The sequence below is a fragment of the Oncorhynchus mykiss genome, chromosome 2, assembly GCF_057628025.1.
Source record: "Oncorhynchus mykiss isolate SJ-2025 chromosome 2, ASM5762802v1, whole genome shotgun sequence".
NCBI lineage: Eukaryota > Metazoa > Chordata > Actinopteri > Salmoniformes > Salmonidae > Oncorhynchus > Oncorhynchus mykiss.
Window position 1 is genome coordinate 11,284,238 of NC_143023.1, and position 25,547 is coordinate 11,309,784.

The following is a 25,547-nucleotide window of genomic DNA, read 5'->3' on the forward strand; positions in this document are numbered from 1 at the left end:
GTTTATTATGGATCCCCATTAGTTCCTACCAAGGCAACAGCTATTCTTCCTGGGGTTTATTATGGATCCCCATTAGTTCCTACCAAGGCAACAGCTATTCTTCCTGGGGTTTATTATGGATCCCCATTAGTTCCTACCAAGGCAACAGCTATTCTTCCTGGGGTTTATTATGGATCCCCATTAGTTCCTACCAAGGCAACAGCTATTCTTCCTGGGGTTTATTATGGATCCCCATTAGTTTCTACCAAGGCAACAGCTATTCTTCCTGGGGTTTATTATGGATCCCCATTAGTTCCTACCAAGGCAACAGCTATTCTTCCTGGGGTTTATTATGGATCCCCATTAGTTTCTACCAAGGCAACAGCTATTCTTCCTGGGGTTTATTATGGATCCCCATTAGTTCCTACCAAGGCAACAGCTATTCTTCCTGGGGTTTATTATGGATCCCCATTAGTTCCTACCAAGGCAACAGCTATTCTTCCTGGGGTTTATTATGGATCCCCATTAGTTCCTACCAAGGCAACAGCTATTCTTCCTGGGGTTTATTATGGATCCCCATTAGTTCCTACCAAGGCAACAGCTATTCTTCCTGGGGTTTATTATGGATCCCCATTAGTTTCTACCAAGGCAACAGCTATTCTTCCTGGGGTTTATTATGGATCCCCATTAGTTCCTACCAAGGCAACAGCTATTCTTCCTGGGGTCCTGCAAAATTATAGAAGTTATACAATATAAAGCGCTTTCAGCACTGGAAAAGCACAATATAAATCCAATCAATGATTATTTATGATTCTATACCTATTCTGCTGTCCCCCAGGTGAACATCTCTAACTTTAACCTAGTGATGGAGTCTGACATGGGTACCTTCACCCCCCTGGGACTGCAGTTCACAGGCTCAGTCCAGGCCCGGGCTGTCATGGCTGAGGTGATGAAGCTACTGAAGCCCATCAACACCACCACCCTGGAGGAACACGGAGAGGGAATTGATATAGAGATGTGGATGGATGCCGGCGTGCCAGGTGTGTAGACTCTCTTCTGTTGTCTGTCTGTCTGAGTCAGTAGGAGCCAGGTGTGTAGACTCTCTTCTGTTGTCTGTCTGTCTGAGTCAGTAGGAGCCAGGTGTGTAGACTCTCTTCTGTTGTCTGTCTGTCTGAGTCAGTAGGAGCCAGGTGTGTAGACTCTCTTCTGTTGTCTGTCTGTCTGAGTCAGTAGGAGCCAGGTGTGTAGACTACCTTCTATTGTCTGTCTGTCTGAGTCGGTAGGAGCCAGGTGTGTAGACTCTCTTCTGTTGTCTGTCTATCTGAGTCAGTAGGAGCCAGGTGTGTAGACTACCTTCTATTGTCTGTCTGAGTTGGTAGGATCCAGGTGTGTAGACTACCTTCTATTGTCTGTCTGTCTGAGTTGGTAGGATCCAGGTGTGTAGACTACCTTCTATTGTCTGTCTGTCTGAGTCGGTAGGAGCCAGGTGTGTAGACTACCTTCTATTGTCTGTCTGAGTTGGTAGGATCCAGGTGTGTAGACTACCTTCTATTGTCTGTCTGTCTGAGTCGGTAGGAGCCAGGTGTGTAGACTACCTTCTATATTGTCTGTCTGGGAGATATGCTGGGGAGGCTTCCTCGTAGTCTATTTGACTCTTGTTCCACCTGTGTCTCTTTGACCTTTGTCAAATTAACAAGCCATGTTCCCCTTCTGCAGAAGTGCTTTTTACCTTTTTAAACAGGAAGTAGCACGTTATTTCTAGACCAATTGAAGATTCAGTTCCACATTGTCTCTGTGGTCATTTTTGTGGAATTGATCAGTTTCTCAAATAACATGTTTGTAGAAGTGAAATATGCCCTGTACTCCGATTTTAAAAGAACTAGCGTTGCTACAGTATGTAGGCAACCAAATCATTTGGTCTGACAGGGAAGAGGAAGTGTATTATGAAACACATCCCCAGTAATGTATTTGTTGTGCTGATATTTGCTAAATTGAGAGAGAGACTCAGCCTACCAGCATGTGTTAACTCTAACCTACTTCATTAACATGGGTGTCATCCAACACAGTTGTTTTGGGATCCCTTAAAGCTGAGGTGGAGATAAACAATGAAGCTCATTAGGAACTGGGAGAGGATGTTTTAGAATTCATTAAGTGTTTCAGAGTAGGCTAGATGTGCTGCTCTAGGATCAGGTCCCTCCCCGTCCCATCCATATAATCGTATTCATTATGATCGAAAAGTCAAAACTGATTCTAGATCAGCACTCATACCGTACGCTGAGATGCTTTATGACCACATGCCCAGACCTCTACAGTAGTCTAATGTTGATGAGCCCACGTCTCCCTCCATCAGTCCAGCTAATAGACGAGTCTTTGACTGTCCTCAGCCATACCCAGACACAGTGTAACCACACCTGTAAAAATACTTGTTGTAACAGATCAACCTTCTACTGTAAAGGAACTGTTTCAGGAATGACATCACCTTATCTCAGTGGAAAAGTAACTATTCTGGGTGGATGAATGTTGTAACCAAGAGAGGGGCTGTTCACTGTGAGGGTTCAAAAAGCCACAATGTTAAACAAATGAATCACTGGACCAGCTGTCCAAACACCTCACTCTCATTTCACAAAATGGCAAAAAGTATATGTGTTTGTCCCACATGGCACCCTATTCCCCATATAGTGCACTACTTTTGAACAGGATCCATAGGACTCTGGTCAAAAGTAGTACACTATGTAGGGAATAGGGTGCCATTTGGGATTCAGACTAAATGTAATGCAGCTCCATCCAATGACCTTTCACTACACACATTCCTTCCTTTTTCCAGAGTGAAAATGTTGTTGCTTTTTCTCTCTGTTACAGTGGATTTGGGAACATGGTTGAGACTACAGTTGCTTCCCACATCAGTACCACCAGTCTCTCTCCTAGCATTGTCTCCCTATTTCACTTCTGAATTGTCCTTACAAATCAACATAAAGGGGAAAGGACATAAGTCTCTCTGTCAGGTAGAATACAAGACAGAAGGCTAGATGTTTAACAGGACATTAGTCTCTCTCTGTCAGGTAGATTACAAGACAGAAAGCTAGATGTTTAACAGGACATTAGTCTCTCTCTGTCAGGTAGAATACAAGACAGAAAGCTAGATGTTTAACAGGACATTAGTCTCTCTCTGTCAGGTAGATTACAAGACAGAAAGCTAGATGTTTAACAGGACATTAGTCTCTCTCTGTCAGGTAGAATACCAGACAGAAAGCTAGATGTTTAACAGGACATTAGTCTCTCTCTGTCAGGTAGAATACAAGACAGAAGGCTAGATGTTTAACAGGACATCAGTCTCTCTCTGTCAGGTAGAATACCAGACAGAAGGCTAGATGTTTAACAGGACATCAGTCTCTCTCTGTCAGGTAGAATACCAGACAGAAGGCTAGATGTTTAACAGGACATTAGTCTCTCTCTGTCAGGTAGAATACCAGACAGAAAGCTAGATGTTTAACAGGACATTAGTCTCTCTCTGTCAGGTAGAATACCAGACAGAAAGCTAGATGTTTAACAGGACATTAGTCTCTCTCTGTCAGGTAGAATACAAGACAGAAGGCTAGATGTTTAACAGGACATCAGTCTCTCTCTGTCAGGTAGAATACCAGACAGAAGGCTAGATGTTTAACAGGACATCAGTCTCTCTCTGTCAGGTAGAATACCAGACAGAAGGCTAGATGTTTAACAGGACATTAGTCTCTCTCTGTCAGGTAGAATACCAGACAGAAAGCTAGATGTTTAACAGGACATTAGTCTCTCTCTGTCAGGTAGATTACAAGACAGAAAGCTAGATGTTTAACAGGACATTAGTCTCTCTCTGTCAGGTAGAATACAAGACAGAAAGCTAGATGTTTAACAGTCTCTGTCAGGTAGATTACAAGACAGAAAGCTAGATGTTTAACAGGACATTAGTCTCTCTCTGTCAGGTAGAATACAAGACAGAAAGCTAGATGTTTAACAGTCTCTGTCAGGTAGAATACAAGACAGAAGGCTAGATGTTTAACAGGACATTAGTCTCTCTCTCAGGTAGAATACAAGACAGAAAGCTAGATGTTTAACAGGACATTAGTCTCTCTCTGTCAGGTAGAATACAAGACAGAAGGCTAGATGTTTAACAGTCTCTCTGTCAGGTAGAATACAAGACAGAAGGCTAGATGTTTAACAGGACATTAGTCTCTCTCTGTCAGGTAGAATACAAGACAGAAAGCTAGATGTTTAACAGGACATCAGTCTCTCTCTGTCAGGTAGAATACCAGACAGAAGGCTAGATGTTTAACAGGACATCAGTCTCTCTCTGTCAGGTAGAATACCAGACAGAAGGCTAGATGTTTAACAGGACATTAGTCTCTCTCTGTCAGGTAGAATACCAGACAGAAAGCTAGATGTTTAACAGGACATTAGTCTCTCTCTGTCAGGTAGATTACAAGACAGAAAGCTAGATGTTTAACAGGACATTAGTCTCTCTCTGTCAGGTAGAATACAAGACAGAAAGCTAGATGTTTAACAGTCTCTGTCAGGTAGATTACAAGACAGAAAGCTAGATGTTTAACAGGACATTAGTCTCTCTCTGTCAGGTAGAATACAAGACAGAAAGCTAGATGTTTAACAGTCTCTGTCAGGTAGAATACAAGACAGAAGGCTAGATGTTTAACAGGACATTAGTCTCTCTCTCAGGTAGAATACAAGACAGAAAGCTAGATGTTTAACAGGACATTAGTCTCTCTCTGTCAGGTAGAATACAAGACAGAAGGCTAGATGTTTAACAGTCTCTCTGTCAGGTAGAATACCAGACAGAAAGCTAGATGTTTAACAGGACATTAGTCTCTCTCTGTCAGGTAGATTACAAGACAGAAAGCTAGATGTTTAACAGGACATTAGTCTCTCTCTGTCAGGTAGAATACAAGACAGAAAGCTAGATGTTTAACAGTCTCTGTCAGGTAGATTACAAGACAGAAAGCTAGATGTTTAACAGGACATTAGTCTCTCTCTGTCAGGTAGAATACAAGACAGAAAGCTAGATGTTTAACAGTCTCTGTCAGGTAGAATACAAGACAGAAGGCTAGATGTTTAACAGGACATTAGTCTCTCTCTGTCAGGTAGAATACAAGACAGAAGGCTAGATGTTTAACAGTCTCTCTGTCAGGTAGAATACAAGACAGAAGGCTAGATGTTTAACAGGACATTAGTCTCTCTCTGTCAGGTAGAATACAAGACAGAAAGCTAGATGTTTAACAGGACATCAGTCTCTCTCTGTCAGGTAGAATACCAGACAGAAGGCTAGATGTTTAACAGGACATCAGTCTCTCTCTGTCAGGTAGAATACCAGACAGAAGGCTAGATGTTTAACAGGACATTAGTCTCTCTCTGTCAGGTAGAATACCAGACAGAAAGCTAGATGTTTAACAGGACATTAGTCTCTCTCTGTCAGGTAGATTACAAGACAGAAAGCTAGATGTTTAACAGGACATTAGTCTCTCTCTGTCAGGTAGAATACAAGACAGAAAGCTAGATGTTTAACAGTCTCTGTCAGGTAGATTACAAGACAGAAAGCTAGATGTTTAACAGGACATTAGTCTCTCTCTGTCAGGTAGAATACAAGACAGAAAGCTAGATGTTTAACAGTCTCTGTCAGGTAGAATACAAGACAGAAGGCTAGATGTTTAACAGGACATTAGTCTCTCTCTCAGGTAGAATACAAGACAGAAAGCTAGATGTTTAACAGGACATTAGTCTCTCTCTGTCAGGTAGAATACAAGACAGAAGGCTAGATGTTTAACAGTCTCTCTGTCAGGTAGAATACAAGACAGAAGGCTAGATGTTTAACAGGACATTAGTCTCTCTCTGTCAGGTAGAATACAAGACAGAAAGCTAGATGTTTAACAGTCTCTGTCAGGTAGAATACAAGACAGAAGGCTAGATGTTTAACAGGACATTAGTCTCTCTCTGTCAGGTAGAATACAAGACAGAAAGCTAGATGTTTAACAGGACATTAGTCTCTCTGTCAGGTAGAATACAAGACAGAAGGCTAGATGTTTAACAGGACATTAGTCTCTCTCTGTCAGGTAGAATACAAGACAGAAGGCTAGATGTTTAACAGGACATTAGTCTCTCTCTGTCAGGTAGAATACAAGACAGAAAGCTAGATGTTTAACAGTCTCTCTGTCAGGTAGAATACAAGACAGAAGGCTAGATGTTTAACAGTCTCTCTGTCAGGTAGAATACAAGACAGAAGGCTAGATGTTTAACAGGACATTAGTCTCTCTCTGTCAGGTAGAATAAAAGACAGAAAGCTAGATGTTTAACAGTCTCTGTCAGGTAGAATACAAGACAGAAGGCTAGATGTTTAACAGGACATTAGTCTCTCTCTGTCAAGTAGAATACAAGACAGAAAGCTAGATGTTTAACAGGACATTAGTCTCTCGGTCAGGTAGAATACCAGACAGAAGGCTAGATGTTTAACAGGACATTAGTCTCTCTCTGTCAGGTAGAATACCAGACAGAAAGCTAGATGTTTAACAGGACATTAGTCTCTCTCTGTCAGGTAGAATACCAGACAGAAAGCTAGATGTTTAACAGGACATTAGTCTCTCTCTGTCAGGTAGAATACAAGACAGAAGGCTAGATGTTTAACAGGACATCAGTCTCTCTCTGTCAGGTAGAATACCAGACAGAAGGCTAGATGTTTAACAGGACATCAGTCTCTCTCTGTCAGGTAGAATACCAGACAGAAGGCTAGATGTTTAACAGGACATTAGTCTCTCTCTGTCAGGTAGAATACCAGACAGAAAGCTAGATGTTTAACAGGACATTAGTCTCTCTCTGTCAGGTAGATTACAAGACAGAAAGCTAGATGTTTAACAGGACATTAGTCTCTCTCTGTCAGGTAGAATACAAGACAGAAAGCTAGATGTTTAACAGTCTCTGTCAGGTAGATTACAAGACAGAAAGCTAGATGTTTAACAGGACATTAGTCTCTCTCTGTCAGGTAGAATACAAGACAGAAAGCTAGATGTTTAACAGTCTCTGTCAGGTAGAATACAAGACAGAAGGCTAGATGTTTAACAGGACATTAGTCTCTCTCTCAGGTAGAATACAAGACAGAAAGCTAGATGTTTAACAGGACATTAGTCTCTCTCTGTCAGGTAGAATACAAGACAGAAGGCTAGATGTTTAACAGTCTCTCTGTCAGGTAGAATACAAGACAGAAGGCTAGATGTTTAACAGGACATTAGTCTCTCTCTGTCAGGTAGAATACAAGACAGAAAGCTAGATGTTTAACAGTCTCTGTCAGGTAGAATACAAGACAGAAGGCTAGATGTTTAACAGGACATTAGTCTCTCTCTGTCAGGTAGAATACAAGACAGAAAGCTAGATGTTTAACAGGACATTAGTCTCTCTGTCAGGTAGAATACAAGACAGAAGGCTAGATGTTTAACAGGACATTAGTCTCTCTCTGTCAGGTAGAATACAAGACAGAAAGCTAGATGTTTAACAGGACATTAGTCTCTCTGTCAGGTAGAATACAAGACAGAAGGCTAGATGTTTAACAGGACATTAGTCTCTCTCTGTCAGGTAGAATACAAGACAGAAAGCTAGATGTTTAACAGTCTCTCTGTCAGGTAGAATACAAGACAGAAGGCTAGATGTTTAACAGTCTCTCTGTCAGGTAGAATACAAGACAGAAGGCTAGATGTTTAACAGGACATTAGTCTCTCTCTGTCAGGTAGAATAAAAGACAGAAAGCTAGATGTTTAACAGTCTCTGTCAGGTAGAATACAAGACAGAAGGCTAGATGTTTAACAGGACATTAGTCTCTCTCTGTCAAGTAGAATACAAGACAGAAAGCTAGATGTTTAACAGGACATTAGTCTCTCGGTCAGGTAGAATACAAGACAGAAAGCTAGATGTTTAACAGGACATCAGTCTCTCTCTGTCAGGTATAATACAAGACAGAAGGCTAGATGTTTAACAGTCTCTCTGTCAGGTAGAATACAAGACAGAAGGCTAGATGTTTAACAGGACATTAGTCTCTCTTTGTCAGGTAGAATACAAGACAGAAAGCTAGATGTTTAACAGGACATTAGTCTCTCTGTCAGGTAGATTACAAGACAGAAGGCTAGATGTTTAACAGGACATTAGTCTCTCTGTCAGGTAGAATACAAGACAGAAAGCTAGATGTTTAACAGTCTCTGTCAGGTAGAATACAAGACAGAAAGCTAGATGTTTTACAGGACATTAGTCTCTCTCTGTCAGGTAGAATACAAGACAGAAAGCTAGATGTTTAACAGGACATCAGTCTCTCTCTGTCAGGAAGATTACAAGACAGAAAGCTAGATGTTTAACAGGACATTAGTCTCTTTCTGTCAGGTAGAATACAAGACAGAAGGCTAGATGTTTAACAGGACATTAGTCTCTCTCTGTCAGGTAGAATACAAGACCTAAGCTAGATGTTTAACAGTCTCTGTCAGGTAGAATACAAGACAGAAGGCTAGATGTTTAACAGGACATCAGTCTCTCTCTGTCAGGTAGAATACAAGACAGAAAGCTAGATGTTTAACAGTCTCTGTCAGGTACAATACAAGACAGAAAGCTAGATGTTTAACAGGACATTAGTCTCTCTCTGTCAGGAAGATTACAAGACAGAAGGCTAGATGTTTAACAGTCTCTGTCAGGTAGAATACAAGACAGAAAGCTAGATGTTTAACAGGACATTAGTCTCTCTCTGTCAGGTAGATTACAAGACAGAAAGCTAGATGTTTAACAGGACATCCGTCTCTCTCTGTCAGGTAGAATACAAGACAGAAAGCTAGATGTTTAACAGGACATCAGTCTCTCTCTGTCAGGTAGAATACAAGACAGAAGGCTAGATGTTTAACAGGACATTAGTCTCTCTCTGTCAGGTAGAATACAAGACAGAAAGCTAGATGTTTAACAGTCTCTCTGTCAGGTAGAATACAAGACAGAAGGCTAGATGTTTAACAGGACATTAGTCTCTCTCTGTCAGGTAGAATACAAGACAGAAAGCTAGATGTTTAACAGGACATTAGTCTCTTTCTGTCAGGTAGAATACAAGACAGAAGGCTAGATGTTTAACAGGACATCAGTCTCTCTCTGTCAGGTAGAATACAAGACAGAAGGCTAGATGTTTAACAGTCTCTGTCAGGTAGAATACAAGACAGAAAGCTAGATGTTTAACAGGACATCAGTCTCTCTCTGTCAGGAAGATTACAAGACAGAAGGCTAGATGTTTAACAGGACATTAGTCTCTCTCTGTCAGGTAGAATACAAGACAGAAAGCTAGATGTTTAACAGGACATTAGTCTCTTTCTGTCAGGTAGAATACAAGACAGAAGGCTAGATGTTTAACAGGACATCAGTCTCTCTCTGTCAGGTAGAATACAAGACCTATGATAGATGTTTAACAGTCTCTGTCAGGTAGAATACAAGACAGAAGGCTAGATGTTTAACAGGACATCAGTCTCTCTCTGTCAGGTAGAATACAAGACAGAAGGCTAGATGTTTAACAGGACATTAGTCTCTCTCTCAGGTAGAATACAAGACAGAAAGCTAGATGTTTAACAAGACATTAGTCTCTCTCTGTCAGGTAGAATACAAGACAGAAAGCTAGATGTTTAACAGGACATTAGTCTCTCTCTGTCAGGTAGAATACCAGACAGAAAGCTAGATGTTTAACAGGACATTAGTCTCTCTCTGTCAGGTAGAATACAAGACAGAAAGCTAGATGTTTAACAGGACATTAGTCTCTCTCTGTCAGGTAGAATACAAGACAGAAAGCTAGATGTTTAACAGGACATCAGTCTCTCTCTGTCAGGAAGATTACAAGACAGAAGGCTAGATGTTTAACAGGACATTAGTCTCTTTCTGTCAGGTAGAATACAAGACAGAAGGCTAGATGTTTAACAGGACATCAGTCTCTCTCTGTCAGGTAGAATACAAGACAGAAAGCTAGATGTTTAACAGTCTCTGTCAGGTACAATACAAGACAGAAAGCTAGATGTTTAACAGGACATTAGTCTCTCTCTGTCAGGAAGATTACAAGACAGAAGGCTAGATGTTTAACAGTCTCTGTCAGGTAGAATACAAGACAGAAAGCTAGATGTTTAACAGGACATTAGTCTCTCTCTGTCAGGTAGATTACAAGACAGAAAGCTAGATGTTTAACAGGACATCCGTCTCTCTCTGTCAGGTAGAATACAAGACAGAAAGCTAGATGTTTAACAGTCTCTCTGTCAGGTAGAATACAAGACAGAAGGCTAGATGTTTAACAGGACATTAGTCTCTCTCTTTCAGGTAGAATACAAGACAGAAGGCTAGATGTTTAACAGTCTCTGTCAGGTAGAATACAAGACAGAAGGCTAGATGTTTAACAGGACATTAGTCTCTCTGTCAGGTAGAATACAAGACAGAAAGCTAGATGTTTAACAGGACATTAGTCTCTCTCTGTCAGGTAGATTACAAGACAGAAGGCTAGATGTTTAACAGGACATTAGTCTCTCTGTCAGGTAGATTACAAGACAGAAGGCTAGATGTTTAACAGGACATTAGTCTCTCTCTGTCAGGTAGAATACAAGACAGGAAGCTAGATGTTTAACAGTCTCTGTCAGGTAGAATACAAGACAGAAAGCTAGATGTTTAACAGGACATTAGTCTCTCTGTCAGGTAGAATACAAGACAGAAAGCTAGATGTTTAACAGGACATTAGTCTCTCTCTGTCAGGTAGAATACAAGACAGAAAGCTAGATGTTTAACAGTCTCTCTGTCAGGTAGAATACAAGACAGAAGGCTAGATGTTTAACAGGACATTAGTCTCTCTCTGTCAGGTAGAATACAATACAGAAAGCTAGATGTTTAACAGTCTCTCTGTCAGGTAGAATACAAGACAGAAGGCTAGATGTTTAACAGGACATTAGTCTCTCTCTGTCAGGTAGAATACAAGACAGAAAGCTAGATGTTTAACAGGACATTAGTCTCTCTGTCAGGTAGAATACAAGACAGAAGGCTAGATGTTTAACAGGACATTAGTCTCTCTCTGTCAGGTAGAATACAAGACAGAAAGCTAGATGTTTAACAGTCTCTCTGTCAGGTAGAATACAAGACAGAAGGCTAGATGTTTAACAGTCTCTCTGTCAGGTAGAATACAAGACAGAAGGCTAGATGTTTAACAGGACATTAGTCTCTCTCTGTCAGGTAGAATAAAAGACAGAAAGCTAGATGTTTAACAGTCTCTGTCAGGTAGAATACAAGACAGAAGGCTAGATGTTTAACAGGACATTAGTCTCTCTCTGTCAAGTAGAATACAAGACAGAAAGCTAGATGTTTAACAGGACATTAGTCTCTCGGTCAGGTAGAATACAAGACAGAAGGCTAGATGTTTAACAGGACATCAGTCTCTCTCTGTCAGGTAGAATACAAGACCTAAGCTAGATGTTTAACAGTCTCTGTCAGGTAGAATACAAGACAGAAGGCTAGATGTTTAACAGGACATCAGTCTCTCTCTGTCAGGTAGAATACAAGACAGAAGGCTAGATGTTTAACAGGACATTAGTCTCTCTCTCAGGTAGAATACAAGACAGAAAGCTAGATGTTTAACAAGACATTAGTCTCTCTCTGTCAGGTAGAATACAAGACAGAAAGCTAGATGTTTAACAGGACATTAGTCTCTCTCTGTCAGGTAGAATACCAGACAGAAAGCTAGATGTTTAACAGGACATTAGTCTCTCTCTGTCAGGTAGAATACAAGACAGAAAGCTAGATGTTTAACAGGACATTAGTCTCTCTCTGTCAGGTAGAATACAAGACAGAAAGCTAGATGTTTAACAGGACATCAGTCTCTCTCTGTCAGGAAGATTACAAGACAGAAGGCTAGATGTTTAACAGGACATTAGTCTCTTTCTGTCAGGTAGAATACAAGACAGAAGGCTAGATGTTTAACAGGACATTAGTCTCTCTCTGTCAGGTAGAATACAAGACCTAAGCTAGATGTTTAACAGTCTCTGTCAGGTAGAATACAAGACAGAAGGCTAGATGTTTAACAGGACATCAGTCTCTCTCTGTCAGGTAGAATACAAGACAGAAAGCTAGATGTTTAACAGTCTCTGTCAGGTACAATACAAGACAGAAAGCTAGATGTTTAACAGGACATTAGTCTCTCTCTGTCAGGAAGATTACAAGACAGAAGGCTAGATGTTTAACAGTCTCTGTCAGGTAGAATACAAGACAGAAAGCTAGATGTTTAACAGGACATTAGTCTCTCTCTGTCAGGTAGATTACAAGACAGAAAGCTAGATGTTTAACAGGACATCCGTCTCTCTCTGTCAGGTAGAATACAAGACAGAAAGCTAGATGTTTAACAGTCTCTCTGTCAGGTAGAATACAAGACAGAAGGCTAGATGTTTAACAGGACATTAGTCTCTCTCTTTCAGGTAGAATACAAGACAGAAGGCTAGATGTTTAACAGTCTCTGTCAGGTAGAATACAAGACAGAAGGCTAGATGTTTAACAGGACATTAGTCTCTCTGTCAGGTAGAATACAAGACAGAAAGCTAGATGTTTAACAGGACATTAGTCTCTCTCTGTCAGGTAGATTACAAGACAGAAGGCTAGATGTTTAACAGGACATTAGTCTCTCTGTCAGGTAGATTACAAGACAGAAGGCTAGATGTTTAACAGGACATTAGTCTCTCTCTGTCAGGTAGAATACAAGACAGGAAGCTAGATGTTTAACAGTCTCTGTCAGGTAGAATACAAGACAGAAAGCTAGATGTTTAACAGGACATTAGTCTCTCTGTCAGGTAGAATACAAGACAGAAAGCTAGATGTTTAACAGGACATTAGTCTCTCTCTGTCAGGTAGAATACAAGACAGAAAGCTAGATGTTTAACAGTCTCTCTGTCAGGTAGAATACAAGACAGAAGGCTAGATGTTTAACAGGACATTAGTCTCTCTCTGTCAGGTAGAATACAAGACAGAAAGCTAGATGTTTAACAGTCTCTCTGTCAGGTAGAATACAAGACAGAAGGCTAGATGTTTAACAGGACATTAGTCTCTCTCTGTCAGGTAGAATACAAGACAGAAAGCTAGATGTTTAACAGGACATTAGTCTCTCTGTCAGGTAGAATACAAGACAGAAGGCTAGATGTTTAACAGGACATTAGTCTCTCTCTGTCAGGTAGAATACAAGACAGAAAGCTAGATGTTTAACAGTCTCTCTGTCAGGTAGAATACAAGACAGAAGGCTAGATGTTTAACAGTCTCTCTGTCAGGTAGAATACAAGACAGAAGGCTAGATGTTTAACAGGACATTAGTCTCTCTCTGTCAGGTAGAATAAAAGACAGAAAGCTAGATGTTTAACAGTCTCTGTCAGGTAGAATACAAGACAGAAGGCTAGATGTTTAACAGGACATTAGTCTCTCTCTGTCAAGTAGAATACAAGACAGAAAGCTAGATGTTTAACAGGACATTAGTCTCTCGGTCAGGTAGAATACAAGACAGAAGGCTAGATGTTTAACAGGACATCAGTCTCTCTCTGTCAGGTAGAATACAAGACCTAAGCTAGATGTTTAACAGTCTCTGTCAGGTAGAATACAAGACAGAAGGCTAGATGTTTAACAGGACATCAGTCTCTCTCTGTCAGGTAGAATACAAGACAGAAGGCTAGATGTTTAACAGGACATTAGTCTCTCTCTCAGGTAGAATACAAGACAGAAAGCTAGATGTTTAACAAGACATTAGTCTCTCTCTGTCAGGTAGAATACAAGACAGAAAGCTAGATGTTTAACAGGACATTAGTCTCTCTCTGTCAGGTAGAATACCAGACAGAAAGCTAGATGTTTAACAGGACATTAGTCTCTCTCTGTCAGGTAGAATACAAGACAGAAAGCTAGATGTTTAACAGGACATTAGTCTCTCTCTGTCAGGTAGAATACAAGACAGAAAGCTAGATGTTTAACAGGACATCAGTCTCTCTCTGTCAGGAAGATTACAAGACAGAAGGCTAGATGTTTAACAGGACATTAGTCTCTTTCTGTCAGGTAGAATACAAGACAGAAGGCTAGATGTTTAACAGGACATTAGTCTCTCTCTGTCAGGTAGAATACAAGACCTAAGCTAGATGTTTAACAGTCTCTGTCAGGTAGAATACAAGACAGAAGGCTAGATGTTTAACAGGACATCAGTCTCTCTCTGTCAGGTAGAATACAAGACAGAAAGCTAGATGTTTAACAGTCTCTGTCAGGTACAATACAAGACAGAAAGCTAGATGTTTAACAGGACATTAGTCTCTCTCTGTCAGGAAGATTACAAGACAGAAGGCTAGATGTTTAACAGTCTCTGTCAGGTAGAATACAAGACAGAAAGCTAGATGTTTAACAGGACATTAGTCTCTCTCTGTCAGGTAGATTACAAGACAGAAAGCTAGATGTTTAACAGGACATCCGTCTCTCTCTGTCAGGTAGAATACAAGACAGAAAGCTAGATGTTTAACAGTCTCTCTGTCAGGTAGAATACAAGACAGAAGGCTAGATGTTTAACAGGACATTAGTCTCTCTCTTTCAGGTAGAATACAAGACAGAAGGCTAGATGTTTAACAGTCTCTGTCAGGTAGAATACAAGACAGAAGGCTAGATGTTTAACAGGACATTAGTCTCTCTGTCAGGTAGAATACAAGACAGAAAGCTAGATGTTTAACAGGACATTAGTCTCTCTCTGTCAGGTAGATTACAAGACAGAAGGCTAGATGTTTAACAGGACATTAGTCTCTCTGTCAGGTAGATTACAAGACAGAAGGTTAGATGTTTAACAGGACATTAGTCTCTCTCTGTCAGGTAGAATACAAGACAGAAAGCTAGATGTTTAACAGTCTCTGTCAGGTAGAATACAAGACAGAAAGCTAGATGTTTAACAGGACATTAGTCTCTCTGTCAGGTAGAATACAAGACAGAAAGCTAGATGTTTAACAGGACATTAGTCTCTCTCTGTCAGGTAGAATACAAGACAGAAAGCTAGATGTTTAACAGTCTCTCTGTCAGGTAGAATACAAGACAGAAGGCTAGATGTTTAACAGGACATTAGTCTCTCTCTGTCAGGTAGAATACAAGACAGAAAGCTAGATGTTTAACAGTCTCTCTGTCAGGTAGAATACAAGACAGAAGGCTAGATGTTTAACAGGACATTAGTCTCTCTCTGTCAGGTAGAATACAAGACAGAAAGCTAGATGTTTAACAGGACATTAGTCTCTCTGTCAGGTAGAATACAAGACAGAAGGCTAGATGTTTAACAGGACATTAGTCTCTCTCTGTCAGGTAGAATACAAGACAGAAAGCTAGATGTTTAACAGTCTCTCTGTCAGGTAGAATACAAGACAGAAGGCTAGATGTTTAACAGTCTCTCTGTCAGGTAGAATACAAGACAGAAGGCTAGATGTTTAACAGGACATTAGTCTCTCTCTGTCAGGTAGAATAAAAGACAGAAAGCTAGATGTTTAACAGTCTCTGTCAGGTAGAATACAAGACAGAAGGCTAGATGTTTAACAGGACATTAGTCTCTCGGTCAGGTAGAATACCAGACAGAAGGCTAGATGTTTAACAGGACATTAGTCTCTCTCTGTCAGGTAGAATACCAGACAGAAAGCTAGATGTTTAACAGGACATTAGTCTCTCTCTGTCAGGTAGAATACCAGACAGAAAGCTAGATGTTTAACAGGACATTAGTCTCTCTCTGTCAGGTAGAATACAAGACAGAAGGCTAGATGTTTAACAGGACATCAGTCTCTCTCTGTCAGGTAGAATACCAGACAGAAGGCTAGATGTTTAACAGGACATCAGTCTCTCTCTGTCAGGTAGAATACCAGACAGAAGGCTAGATGTTTAACAGGACATTAGTCTCTCTCTGTCAGGTAGAATACCAGACAGAAAGCTAGATGTTTAACAGGACATTAGTCTCTCTCTGTCAGGTAGATTACAAGACAGAAAGCTAGATGTTTAACAGGACATTAGTCTCTCTCTGTCAGGTAGAATACAAGACAGAAGGCTAGATGTTTAACAGTCTCTCTGTCAGGTAGAATACAAGACAGAAGGCTAGATGTTTAACAGGACATTAGTCTCTCTCTGTCAGGTAGAATACAAGACAGAAAGCTAGATGTTTAACAGTCTCTGTCAGGTAGAATACAAGACAGAAGGCTAGATGTTTAACAGGACATTAGTCTCTCTCTGTCAGGTAGAATACAAGACAGAAAGCTAGATGTTTAACAGGACATTAGTCTCTCTGTCAGGTAGAATACAAGACAGAAGGCTAGATGTTTAACAGGACATTAGTCTCTCTCTGTCAGGTAGAATACAAGACAGAAAGCTAGATGTTTAACAGTCTCTCTGTCAGGTAGAATACAAGACAGAAGGCTAGATGTTTAACAGTCTCTCTGTCAGGTAGAATACAAGACAGAAGGCTAGATGTTTAACAGGACATTAGTCTCTCTCTGTCAGGTAGAATAAAAGACAGAAAGCTAGATGTTTAACAGTCTCTGTCAGGTAGAATACAAGACAGAAGGCTAGATGTTTAACAGGACATTAGTCTCTCTCTGTCAAGTAGAATACAAGACAGAAAGCTAGATGTTTAACAGGACATTAGTCTCTCGGTCAGGTAGAATACAAGACAGAAAGCTAGATGTTTAACAGGACATCAGTCTCTCTCTGTCAGGTATAATACAAGACAGAAGGCTAGATGTTTAACAGTCTCTCTGTCAGGTAGAATACAAGACAGAAGGCTAGATGTTTAACAGGACATTAGTCTCTCTTTGTCAGGTAGAATACAAGACAGAAAGCTAGATGTTTAACAGGACATTAGTCTCTCTGTCAGGTAGATTACAAGACAGAAGGCTAGATGTTTAACAGGACATTAGTCTCTCTGTCAGGTAGAATACAAGACAGAAAGCTAGATGTTTAACAGTCTCTGTCAGGTAGAATACAAGACAGAAAGCTAGATGTTTAACAGGACATTAGTCTCTCTCTGTCAGGTAGAATACAAGACAGAAAGCTAGATGTTTAACAGGACATCAGTCTCTCTCTGTCAGGAAGATTACAAGACAGAAAGCTAGATGTTTAACAGGACATTAGTCTCTTTCTGTCAGGTAGAATACAAGACAGAAGGCTAGATGTTTAACAGGACATTAGTCTCTCTCTGTCAGGTAGAATACAAGACCTAAGCTAGATGTTTAACAGTCTCTGTCAGGTAGAATACAAGACAGAAGGCTAGATGTTTAACAGGACATCAGTCTCTCTCTGTCAGGTAGAATACAAGACAGAAAGCTAGATGTTTAACAGTCTCTGTCAGGTACAATACAAGACAGAAAGCTAGATGTTTAACAGGACATTAGTCTCTCTCTGTCAGGAAGATTACAAGACAGAAGGCTAGATGTTTAACAGTCTCTGTCAGGTAGAATACAAGACAGAAAGCTAGATGTTTAACAGGACATTAGTCTCTCTCTGTCAGGTAGATTACAAGACAGAAAGCTAGATGTTTAACAGGACATCCGTCTCTCTCTGTCAGGTAGAATACAAGACAGAAAGCTAGATGTTTAACAGGACATCAGTCTCTCTCTGTCAGGTAGAATACAAGACAGAAGGCTAGATGTTTAACAGGACATTAGTCTCTCTCTGTCAGGTAGAATACAAGACAGAAAGCTAGATGTTTAACAGGACATTAGTCTCTCTCTGTCAGGTAGAATACAAGACAGAAAGCTAGATGTTTAACAGTCTCTCTGTCAGGTAGAATACAAGACAGAAGGCTAGATGTTTAACAGGACATTAGTCTCTCTCTGTCAGGTAGAATACAAGACAGAAAGCTAGATGTTTAACAGTCTCTCTGTCAGGTAGAATACAAGACAGAAGGCTAGATGTTTAACAGGACATTAGTCTCTCTCTGTCAGGTAGAATACAAGACAGAAAGCTAGATGTTTAACAGGACATTAGTCTCTTTCTGTCAGGTAGAATACAAGACAGAAGGCTAGATGTTTAACAGGACATCAGTCTCTCTCTGTCAGGTAGAATACAAGACAGAAGGCTAGATGTTTAACAGTCTCTGTCAGGTAGAATACAAGACAGAAAGCTAGATGTTTAACAGGACATCAGTCTCTCTCTGTCAGGAAGATTACAAGACAGAAGGCTAGATGTTTAACAGGACATTAGTCTCTCTCTGTCAGGTAGAATACAAGACAGAAAGCTAGATGTTTAACAGGACATTAGTCTCTTTCTGTCAGGTAGAATACAAGACAGAAGGCTAGATGTTTAACAGGACATCAGTCTCTCTCTGTCAGGTAGAATACAAGACCTAAGCTAGATGTTTAACAGTCTCTGTCAGGTAGAATACAAGACAGAAGGCTAGATGTTTAACAGGACATCAGTCTCTCTCTGTCAGGTAGAATACAAGACAGAAGGCTAGATGTTTAACAGGACATTAGTCTCTCTCTCAGGTAGAATACAAGACAGAAAGCTAGATGTTTAACAGGACATTAGTCTCTCTGTCAGGTAGATTACAAGACAGAAGGCTAGATGTTTAACAGGACATTAGTCTCTCTGTCAGGTAGAATACAAGACAGAAAGCTAGATGTTTAACAGTCTCTGTCAGGTAGAATACAAGACAGAAAGCTAGATGTTTAACAGGACATTAGTCTCTCTCTGTCAGGTAGAATACAAGACAGAAAGCTAGATGTTTAACAGGACATCAGTCTCTCTCTGTCAGGAAGATTACAAGACAGAAAGCTAGATGTTTAACAGGACATTAGTCTCTTTCTGTCAGGTAGAATACAAGACAGAAGGCTAGATGTTTAACAGGACATTAGTCTCTCTCTGTCAGGTAGAATACAAGACCTAAGCTAGATGTTTAACAGTCTCTGTCAGGTAGAATACAAGACAGAAGGCTAGATGTTTAACAGGACATCAGTCTCTCTCTGTCAGGTAGAATACAAGACAGAAAGCTAGATGTTTAACAGTCTCTGTCAGGTACAATACAAGACAGAAAGCTAGATGTTTAACAGGACATTAGTCTCTCTCTGTCAGGAAGATTACAAGACAGAAGGCTAGATGTTTAACAGTCTCTGTCAGGTAGAATACAAGACAGAAAGCTAGATGTTTAACAGGACATTAGTCTCTCTCTGTCAGGTAGATTACAAGACAGAAAGCTAGATGTTTAACAGGACATCCGTCTCTCTCTGTCAGGTAGAATACAAGACAGAAAGCTAGATGTTTAACAGGACATCAGTCTCTCTCTGTCAGGTAGAATACAAGACAGAAGGCTAGATGTTTAACAGGACATTAGTCTCTCTCTGTCAGGTAGAATACAAGACAGAAAGCTAGATGTTTAACAGGACATTAGTCTCTCTCTGTCAGGTAGAATACAAGACAGAAAGCTAGATGTTTAACAGTCTCTCTGTCAGGTAGAATACAAGACAGAAGGCTAGATGTTTAACAGGACATTAGTCTCTCTCTGTCAGGTAGAATACAAGACAGAAAGCTAGATGTTTAACAGTCTCTCTGTCAGGTAGAATACAAGACAGAAGGCTAGATGTTTAACAGGACATTAGTCTCTCTCTGTCAGGTAGAATACAAGACAGAAAGCTAGATGTTTAACAGGACATTAGTCTCTTTCTGTCAGGTAGAATACAAGACAGAAGGCTAGATGTTTAACAGGACATCAGTCTCTCTCTGTCAGGTAGAATACAAGACAGAAGGCTAGATGTTTAACAGTCTCTGTCAGGTAGAATACAAGACAGAAAGCTAGATGTTTAACAGGACATCAGTCTCTCTCTGTCAGGAAGATTACAAGACAGAAGGCTAGATGTTTAACAGGACATTAGTCTCTCTCTGTCAGGTAGAATACAAGACAGAAAGCTAGATGTTTAACAGGACATTAGTCTCTTTCTGTCAGGTAGAATACAAGACAGAAGGCTAGATGTTTAACAGGACATCAGTCTCTCTCTGTCAGGTAGAATACAAGACCTAAGCTAGATGTTTAACAGTCTCTGTCAGGTAGAATACAAGACAGAAGGCTAGATGTTTAACAGGACATCAGTCTCTCTCTGTCAGGTAGAATACAAGACAGAAGGCTAGATGTTTAACAGGACATTAGTCTCTCTCTCAGGTAGAATACAAGACAGAAAGCTAGATGTTTAACAAGACATTAGTCTCTCTCTGTCAGGTAGAATACAAGACAGAAAGCTAGATGTTTAACAGGACATTAGTCTCTCTCTGTCAGGTAGAATACCAGACAGAAAGCTAGATGTTTAACAGGACATTAGTCTCTCTCTGTCAGGTAGAATACAAGACAGAAAGCTAGATGTTTAACAGGACATTAGTCTCTCTCTGTCAGGTAGAATACAAGACAGAAAGCTAGATGTTTAACAGGACATCAGTCTCTCTCTGTCAGGAAGATTACAAGACAGAAGGCTAGATGTTTAACAGGACATTAGTCTCTTTCTGTCAGGTAGAATACAAGACAGAAGGCTAGATGTTTAACAGGACATTAGTCTCTCTCTGTCAGGTAGAATACAAGACCTAAGCTAGATGTTTAACAGTCTCTGTCAGGTAGAATACAAGACAGAAGGCTAGATGTTTAACAGGACATCAGTCTCTCTCTGTCAGGTAGAATACAAGACAGAAAGCTAGATGTTTAACAGTCTCTGTCAGGTACAATACAAGACAGAAAGCTAGATGTTTAACAGGACATTAGTCTCTCTCTGTCAGGAAGATTACAAGACAGAAGGCTAGATGTTTAACAGTCTCTGTCAGGTAGAATACAAGACAGAAAGCTAGATGTTTAACAGGACATTAGTCTCTCTCTGTCAGGTAGATTACAAGACAGAAAGCTAGATGTTTAACAGGACATCCGTCTCTCTCTGTCAGGTAGAATACAAGACAGAAAGCTAGATGTTTAACAGTCTCTCTGTCAGGTAGAATACAAGACAGAAGGCTAGATGTTTAACAGGACATTAGTCTCTCTCTGTCAGGTAGAATACAAGACAGAAGGCTAGATGTTTAACAGTCTCTGTCAGGTAGAATACAAGACAGAAGGCTAGATGTTTAACAGGACATTAGTCTCTCTGTCAGGTAGAATACAAGACAGAAAGCTAGATGTTTAACAGGACATTAGTCTCTCTCTGTCAGGTAGATTACAAGACAGAAGGCTAGATGTTTAACAGGACATTAGTCTCTCTGTCAGGTAGATTACAAGACAGAAGGCTAGATGTTTAACAGGACATTAGTCTCTCTCTGTCAGGTAGAATACAAGACAGAAAGCTAGATGTTTAACAGTCTCTGTCAGGTAGAATACAAGACAGAAAGCTAGATGTTTAACAGGACATTAGTCTCTCTGTCAGGTAGAATACAAGACAGAAAGCTAGATGTTTAACAGGACATTAGTCTCTCTCTGTCAGGTAGAATACAAGACAGAAAGCTAGATGTTTAACAGTCTCTCTGTCAGGTAGAATACAAGACAGAAGGCTAGATGTTTAACAGGACATTAGTCTCTCTCTGTCAGGTAGAATACAAGACAGAAAGCTAGATGTTTAACAGTCTCTCTGTCAGGTAGAATACAAGACAGAAGGCTAGATGTTTAACAGGACATTAGTCTCTCTCTGTCAGGTACAATACAAGACAGAAGGCTAGATGTTTAACAGGACATTAGTCTCTCTCTGTCAGGTAGAATACCAGACAGAAAGCTAGATGTTTAACAGGACATTAGTCTCTCTCTCAGGTAGAATACCAGACAGAAAGCTAGATGTTTAACAGGACATTAGTCTCTCTCTCAGGTAGAATACCAGACAGAAAGCTAGATGTTTAACAGGACATTAGTCTCTCTCTGTCAGGTAGATTACAAGACAGAAGGCTAGATGTTTAACAGGACATTAGTCTCTCTCTGTCAGGTAGAATACAAGACCTAAGCTAGATGTTTAACAGTCTCTGTCAGGTAGAATACAAGACAGAAGGCTAGATGTTTAACAGGACATCAGTCTCTCTCTGTCAGGTAGAATACAAGACAGAAAGCTAGATGTTTAACAGTCTCTGTCAGGTACAATACAAGACAGAAAGCTAGATGTTTAACAGGACATTAGTCTCTCTCTGTCAGGAAGATTACAAGACAGAAGGCTAGATGTTTAACAGTCTCTGTCAGGTAGAATACAAGACAGAAAGCTAGATGTTTAACAGGACATTAGTCTCTCTCTGTCAGGTAGATTACAAGACAGAAAGCTAGATGTTTAACAGGACATCCGTCTCTCTCTGTCAGGTAGAATACAAGACAGAAAGCTAGATGTTTAACAGTCTCTCTGTCAGGTAGAATACAAGACAGAAGGCTAGATGTTTAACAGGACATTAGTCTCTCTCTGTCAGGTAGAATACAAGACCTAAGCTAGATGTTTAACAGTCTCTGTCAGGTAGAATACAAGACAGAAGGCTAGATGTTTAACAGGACATCAGTCTCTCTCTGTCAGGTAGAATACAAGACAGAAAGCTAGATGTTTAACAGTCTCTGTCAGGTACAATACAAGACAGAAAGCTAGATGTTTAACAGGACATTAGTCTCTCTCTGTCAGGAAGATTACAAGACAGAAGGCTAGATGTTTAACAGTCTCTGTCAGGTAGAATACAAGACAGAAAGCTAGATGTTTAACAGGACATTAGTCTCTCTCTGTCAGGTAGATTACAAGACAGAAAGCTAGATGTTTAACAGGACATCCGTCTCTCTCTGTCAGGTAGAATACAAGACAGAAAGCTAGATGTTTAACAGGACATCAGTCTCTCTCTGTCAGGTAGAATACAAGACAGAAGGCTAGATGTTTAACAGGACATTAGTCTCTCTCTGTCAGGTAGAATACAAGACAGAAAGCTAGATGTTTAACAGGACATTAGTCTCTCTCTGTCAGGTAGAATACAAGACAGAAAGCTAGATGTTTAACAGTCTCTCTGTCAGGTAGAATACAAGACAGAAGGCTAGATGTTTAACAGGACATTAGTCTCTCTCTGTCAGGTAGAATACAAGACAGAAAGCTAGATGTTTAACAGTCTCTCTGTCAGGTAGAATACAAGACAGAAGGCTAGATGTTTAACAGGACATTAGTCTCTCTCTGTCAGGTAGAATACAAGACAGAAAGCTAGATGTTTAACAGGACATTAGTCTCTTTCTGTCAGGTAGAATACAAGACAGAAGGCTAGATGTTTAACAGGACATCAGTCTCTCTCTGTCAGGTAGAATACAAGACAGAAGGCTAGATGTTTAACAGTCTCTGTCAGGTAGAATACAAGACAGAAAGCTAGATGTTTAACAGGACATCAGTCTCTCTCTGTCAGGAAGATTACAAGACAGAAGGCTAGATGTTTAACAGGACATTAGTCTCTCTCTGTCAGGTAGAATACAAGACAGAAAGCTAGATGTTTAACAGGACATTAGTCTCTTTCTGTCAGGTAGAATACAAGACAGAAGGCTAGATGTTTAACAGGACATCAGTCTCTCTCTGTCAGGTAGAATACAAGACCTAAGCTAGATGTTTAACAGTCTCTGTCAGGTAGAATACAAGACAGAAGGCTAGATGTTTAACAGGACATCAGTCTCTCTCTGTCAGGTAGAATACAAGACAGAAGGCTAGATGTTTAACAGGACATTAGTCTCTCTCTCAGGTAGAATACAAGACAGAAAGCTAGATGTTTAACAAGACATTAGTCTCTCTCTGTCAGGTAGAATACAAGACAGAAAGCTAGATGTTTAACAGGACATTAGTCTCTCTCTGTCAGGTAGAATACCAGACAGAAAGCTAGATGTTTAACAGGACATTAGTCTCTCTCTGTCAGGTAGAATACAAGACAGAAAGCTAGATGTTTAACAGGACATTAGTCTCTCTCTGTCAGGTAGAATACAAGACAGAAAGCTAGATGTTTAACAGGACATCAGTCTCTCTCTGTCAGGAAGATTACAAGACAGAAGGCTAGATGTTTAACAGGACATTAGTCTCTTTCTGTCAGGTAGAATACAAGACAGAAGGCTAGATGTTTAACAGGACATTAGTCTCTCTCTGTCAGGTAGAATACAAGACCTAAGCTAGATGTTTAACAGTCTCTGTCAGGTAGAATACAAGACAGAAGGCTAGATGTTTAACAGGACATCAGTCTCTCTCTGTCAGGTAGAATACAAGACAGAAAGCTAGATGTTTAACAGTCTCTGTCAGGTACAATACAAGACAGAAAGCTAGATGTTTAACAGGACATTAGTCTCTCTCTGTCAGGAAGATTACAAGACAGAAGGCTAGATGTTTAACAGTCTCTGTCAGGTAGAATACAAGACAGAAAGCTAGATGTTTAACAGGACATTAGTCTCTCTCTGTCAGGTAGATTACAAGACAGAAAGCTAGATGTTTAACAGGACATCCGTCTCTCTCTGTCAGGTAGAATACAAGACAGAAAGCTAGATGTTTAACAGTCTCTCTGTCAGGTAGAATACAAGACAGAAGGCTAGATGTTTAACAGGACATTAGTCTCTCTCTGTCAGGTAGAATACAAGACAGAAGGCTAGATGTTTAACAGTCTCTGTCAGGTAGAATACAAGACAGAAGGCTAGATGTTTAACAGGACATTAGTCTCTCTGTCAGGTAGAATACAAGACAGAAAGCTAGATGTTTAACAGGACATTAGTCTCTCTCTGTCAGGTAGATTACAAGACAGAAGGCTAGATGTTTAACAGGACATTAGTCTCTCTGTCAGGTAGATTACAAGACAGAAGGCTAGATGTTTAACAGGACATTAGTCTCTCTCTGTCAGGTAGAATACAAGACAGAAAGCTAGATGTTTAACAGTCTCTGTCAGGTAGAATACAAGACAGAAAGCTAGATGTTTAACAGGACATTAGTCTCTCTGTCAGGTAGAATACAAGACAGAAAGCTAGATGTTTAACAGGACATTAGTCTCTCTCTGTCAGGTAGAATACAAGACAGAAAGCTAGATGTTTAACAGTCTCTCTGTCAGGTAGAATACAAGACAGAAGGCTAGATGTTTAACAGGACATTAGTCTCTCTCTGTCAGGTAGAATACAAGACAGAAAGCTAGATGTTTAACAGTCTCTCTGTCAGGTAGAATACAAGACAGAAGGCTAGATGTTTAACAGGACATTAGTCTCTCTCTGTCAGGTACAATACAAGACAGAAGGCTAGATGTTTAACAGGACATTAGTCTCTCTCTGTCAGGTAGAATACCAGACAGAAAGCTAGATGTTTAACAGGACATTAGTCTCTCTCTCAGGTAGAATACCAGACAGAAAGCTAGATGTTTAACAGGACATTAGTCTCTCTCTCAGGTAGAATACCAGACAGAAAGCTAGATGTTTAACAGGACATTAGTCTCTCTCTGTCAGGTAGATTACAAGACAGAAGGCTAGATGTTTAACAGGACATTAGTCTCTCTCTGTCAGGTAGAATACAAGACCTAAGCTAGATGTTTAACAGTCTCTGTCAGGTAGAATACAAGACAGAAGGCTAGATGTTTAA

At 40.1% G+C, this 25,547-nt stretch overlaps 1 protein-coding gene across 1 annotated transcript in view; it reads left to right on the forward strand.

Annotated features, from left to right (window-relative positions):
* Positions 1–25,547, forward strand: part of LOC110520763 (carboxypeptidase Q) — a 61,827-nt gene that overhangs the window by 31,852 nt on the left and 4,428 nt on the right. Inside the window, exon 7 of the mRNA XM_090188575.1 lies at positions 818–1,019. Within this exon, the coding sequence (XP_090044701.1) occupies positions 818–1,019 (202 nt within the window). The remainder of the gene's footprint in view (positions 1–817; positions 1,020–25,547) is intronic.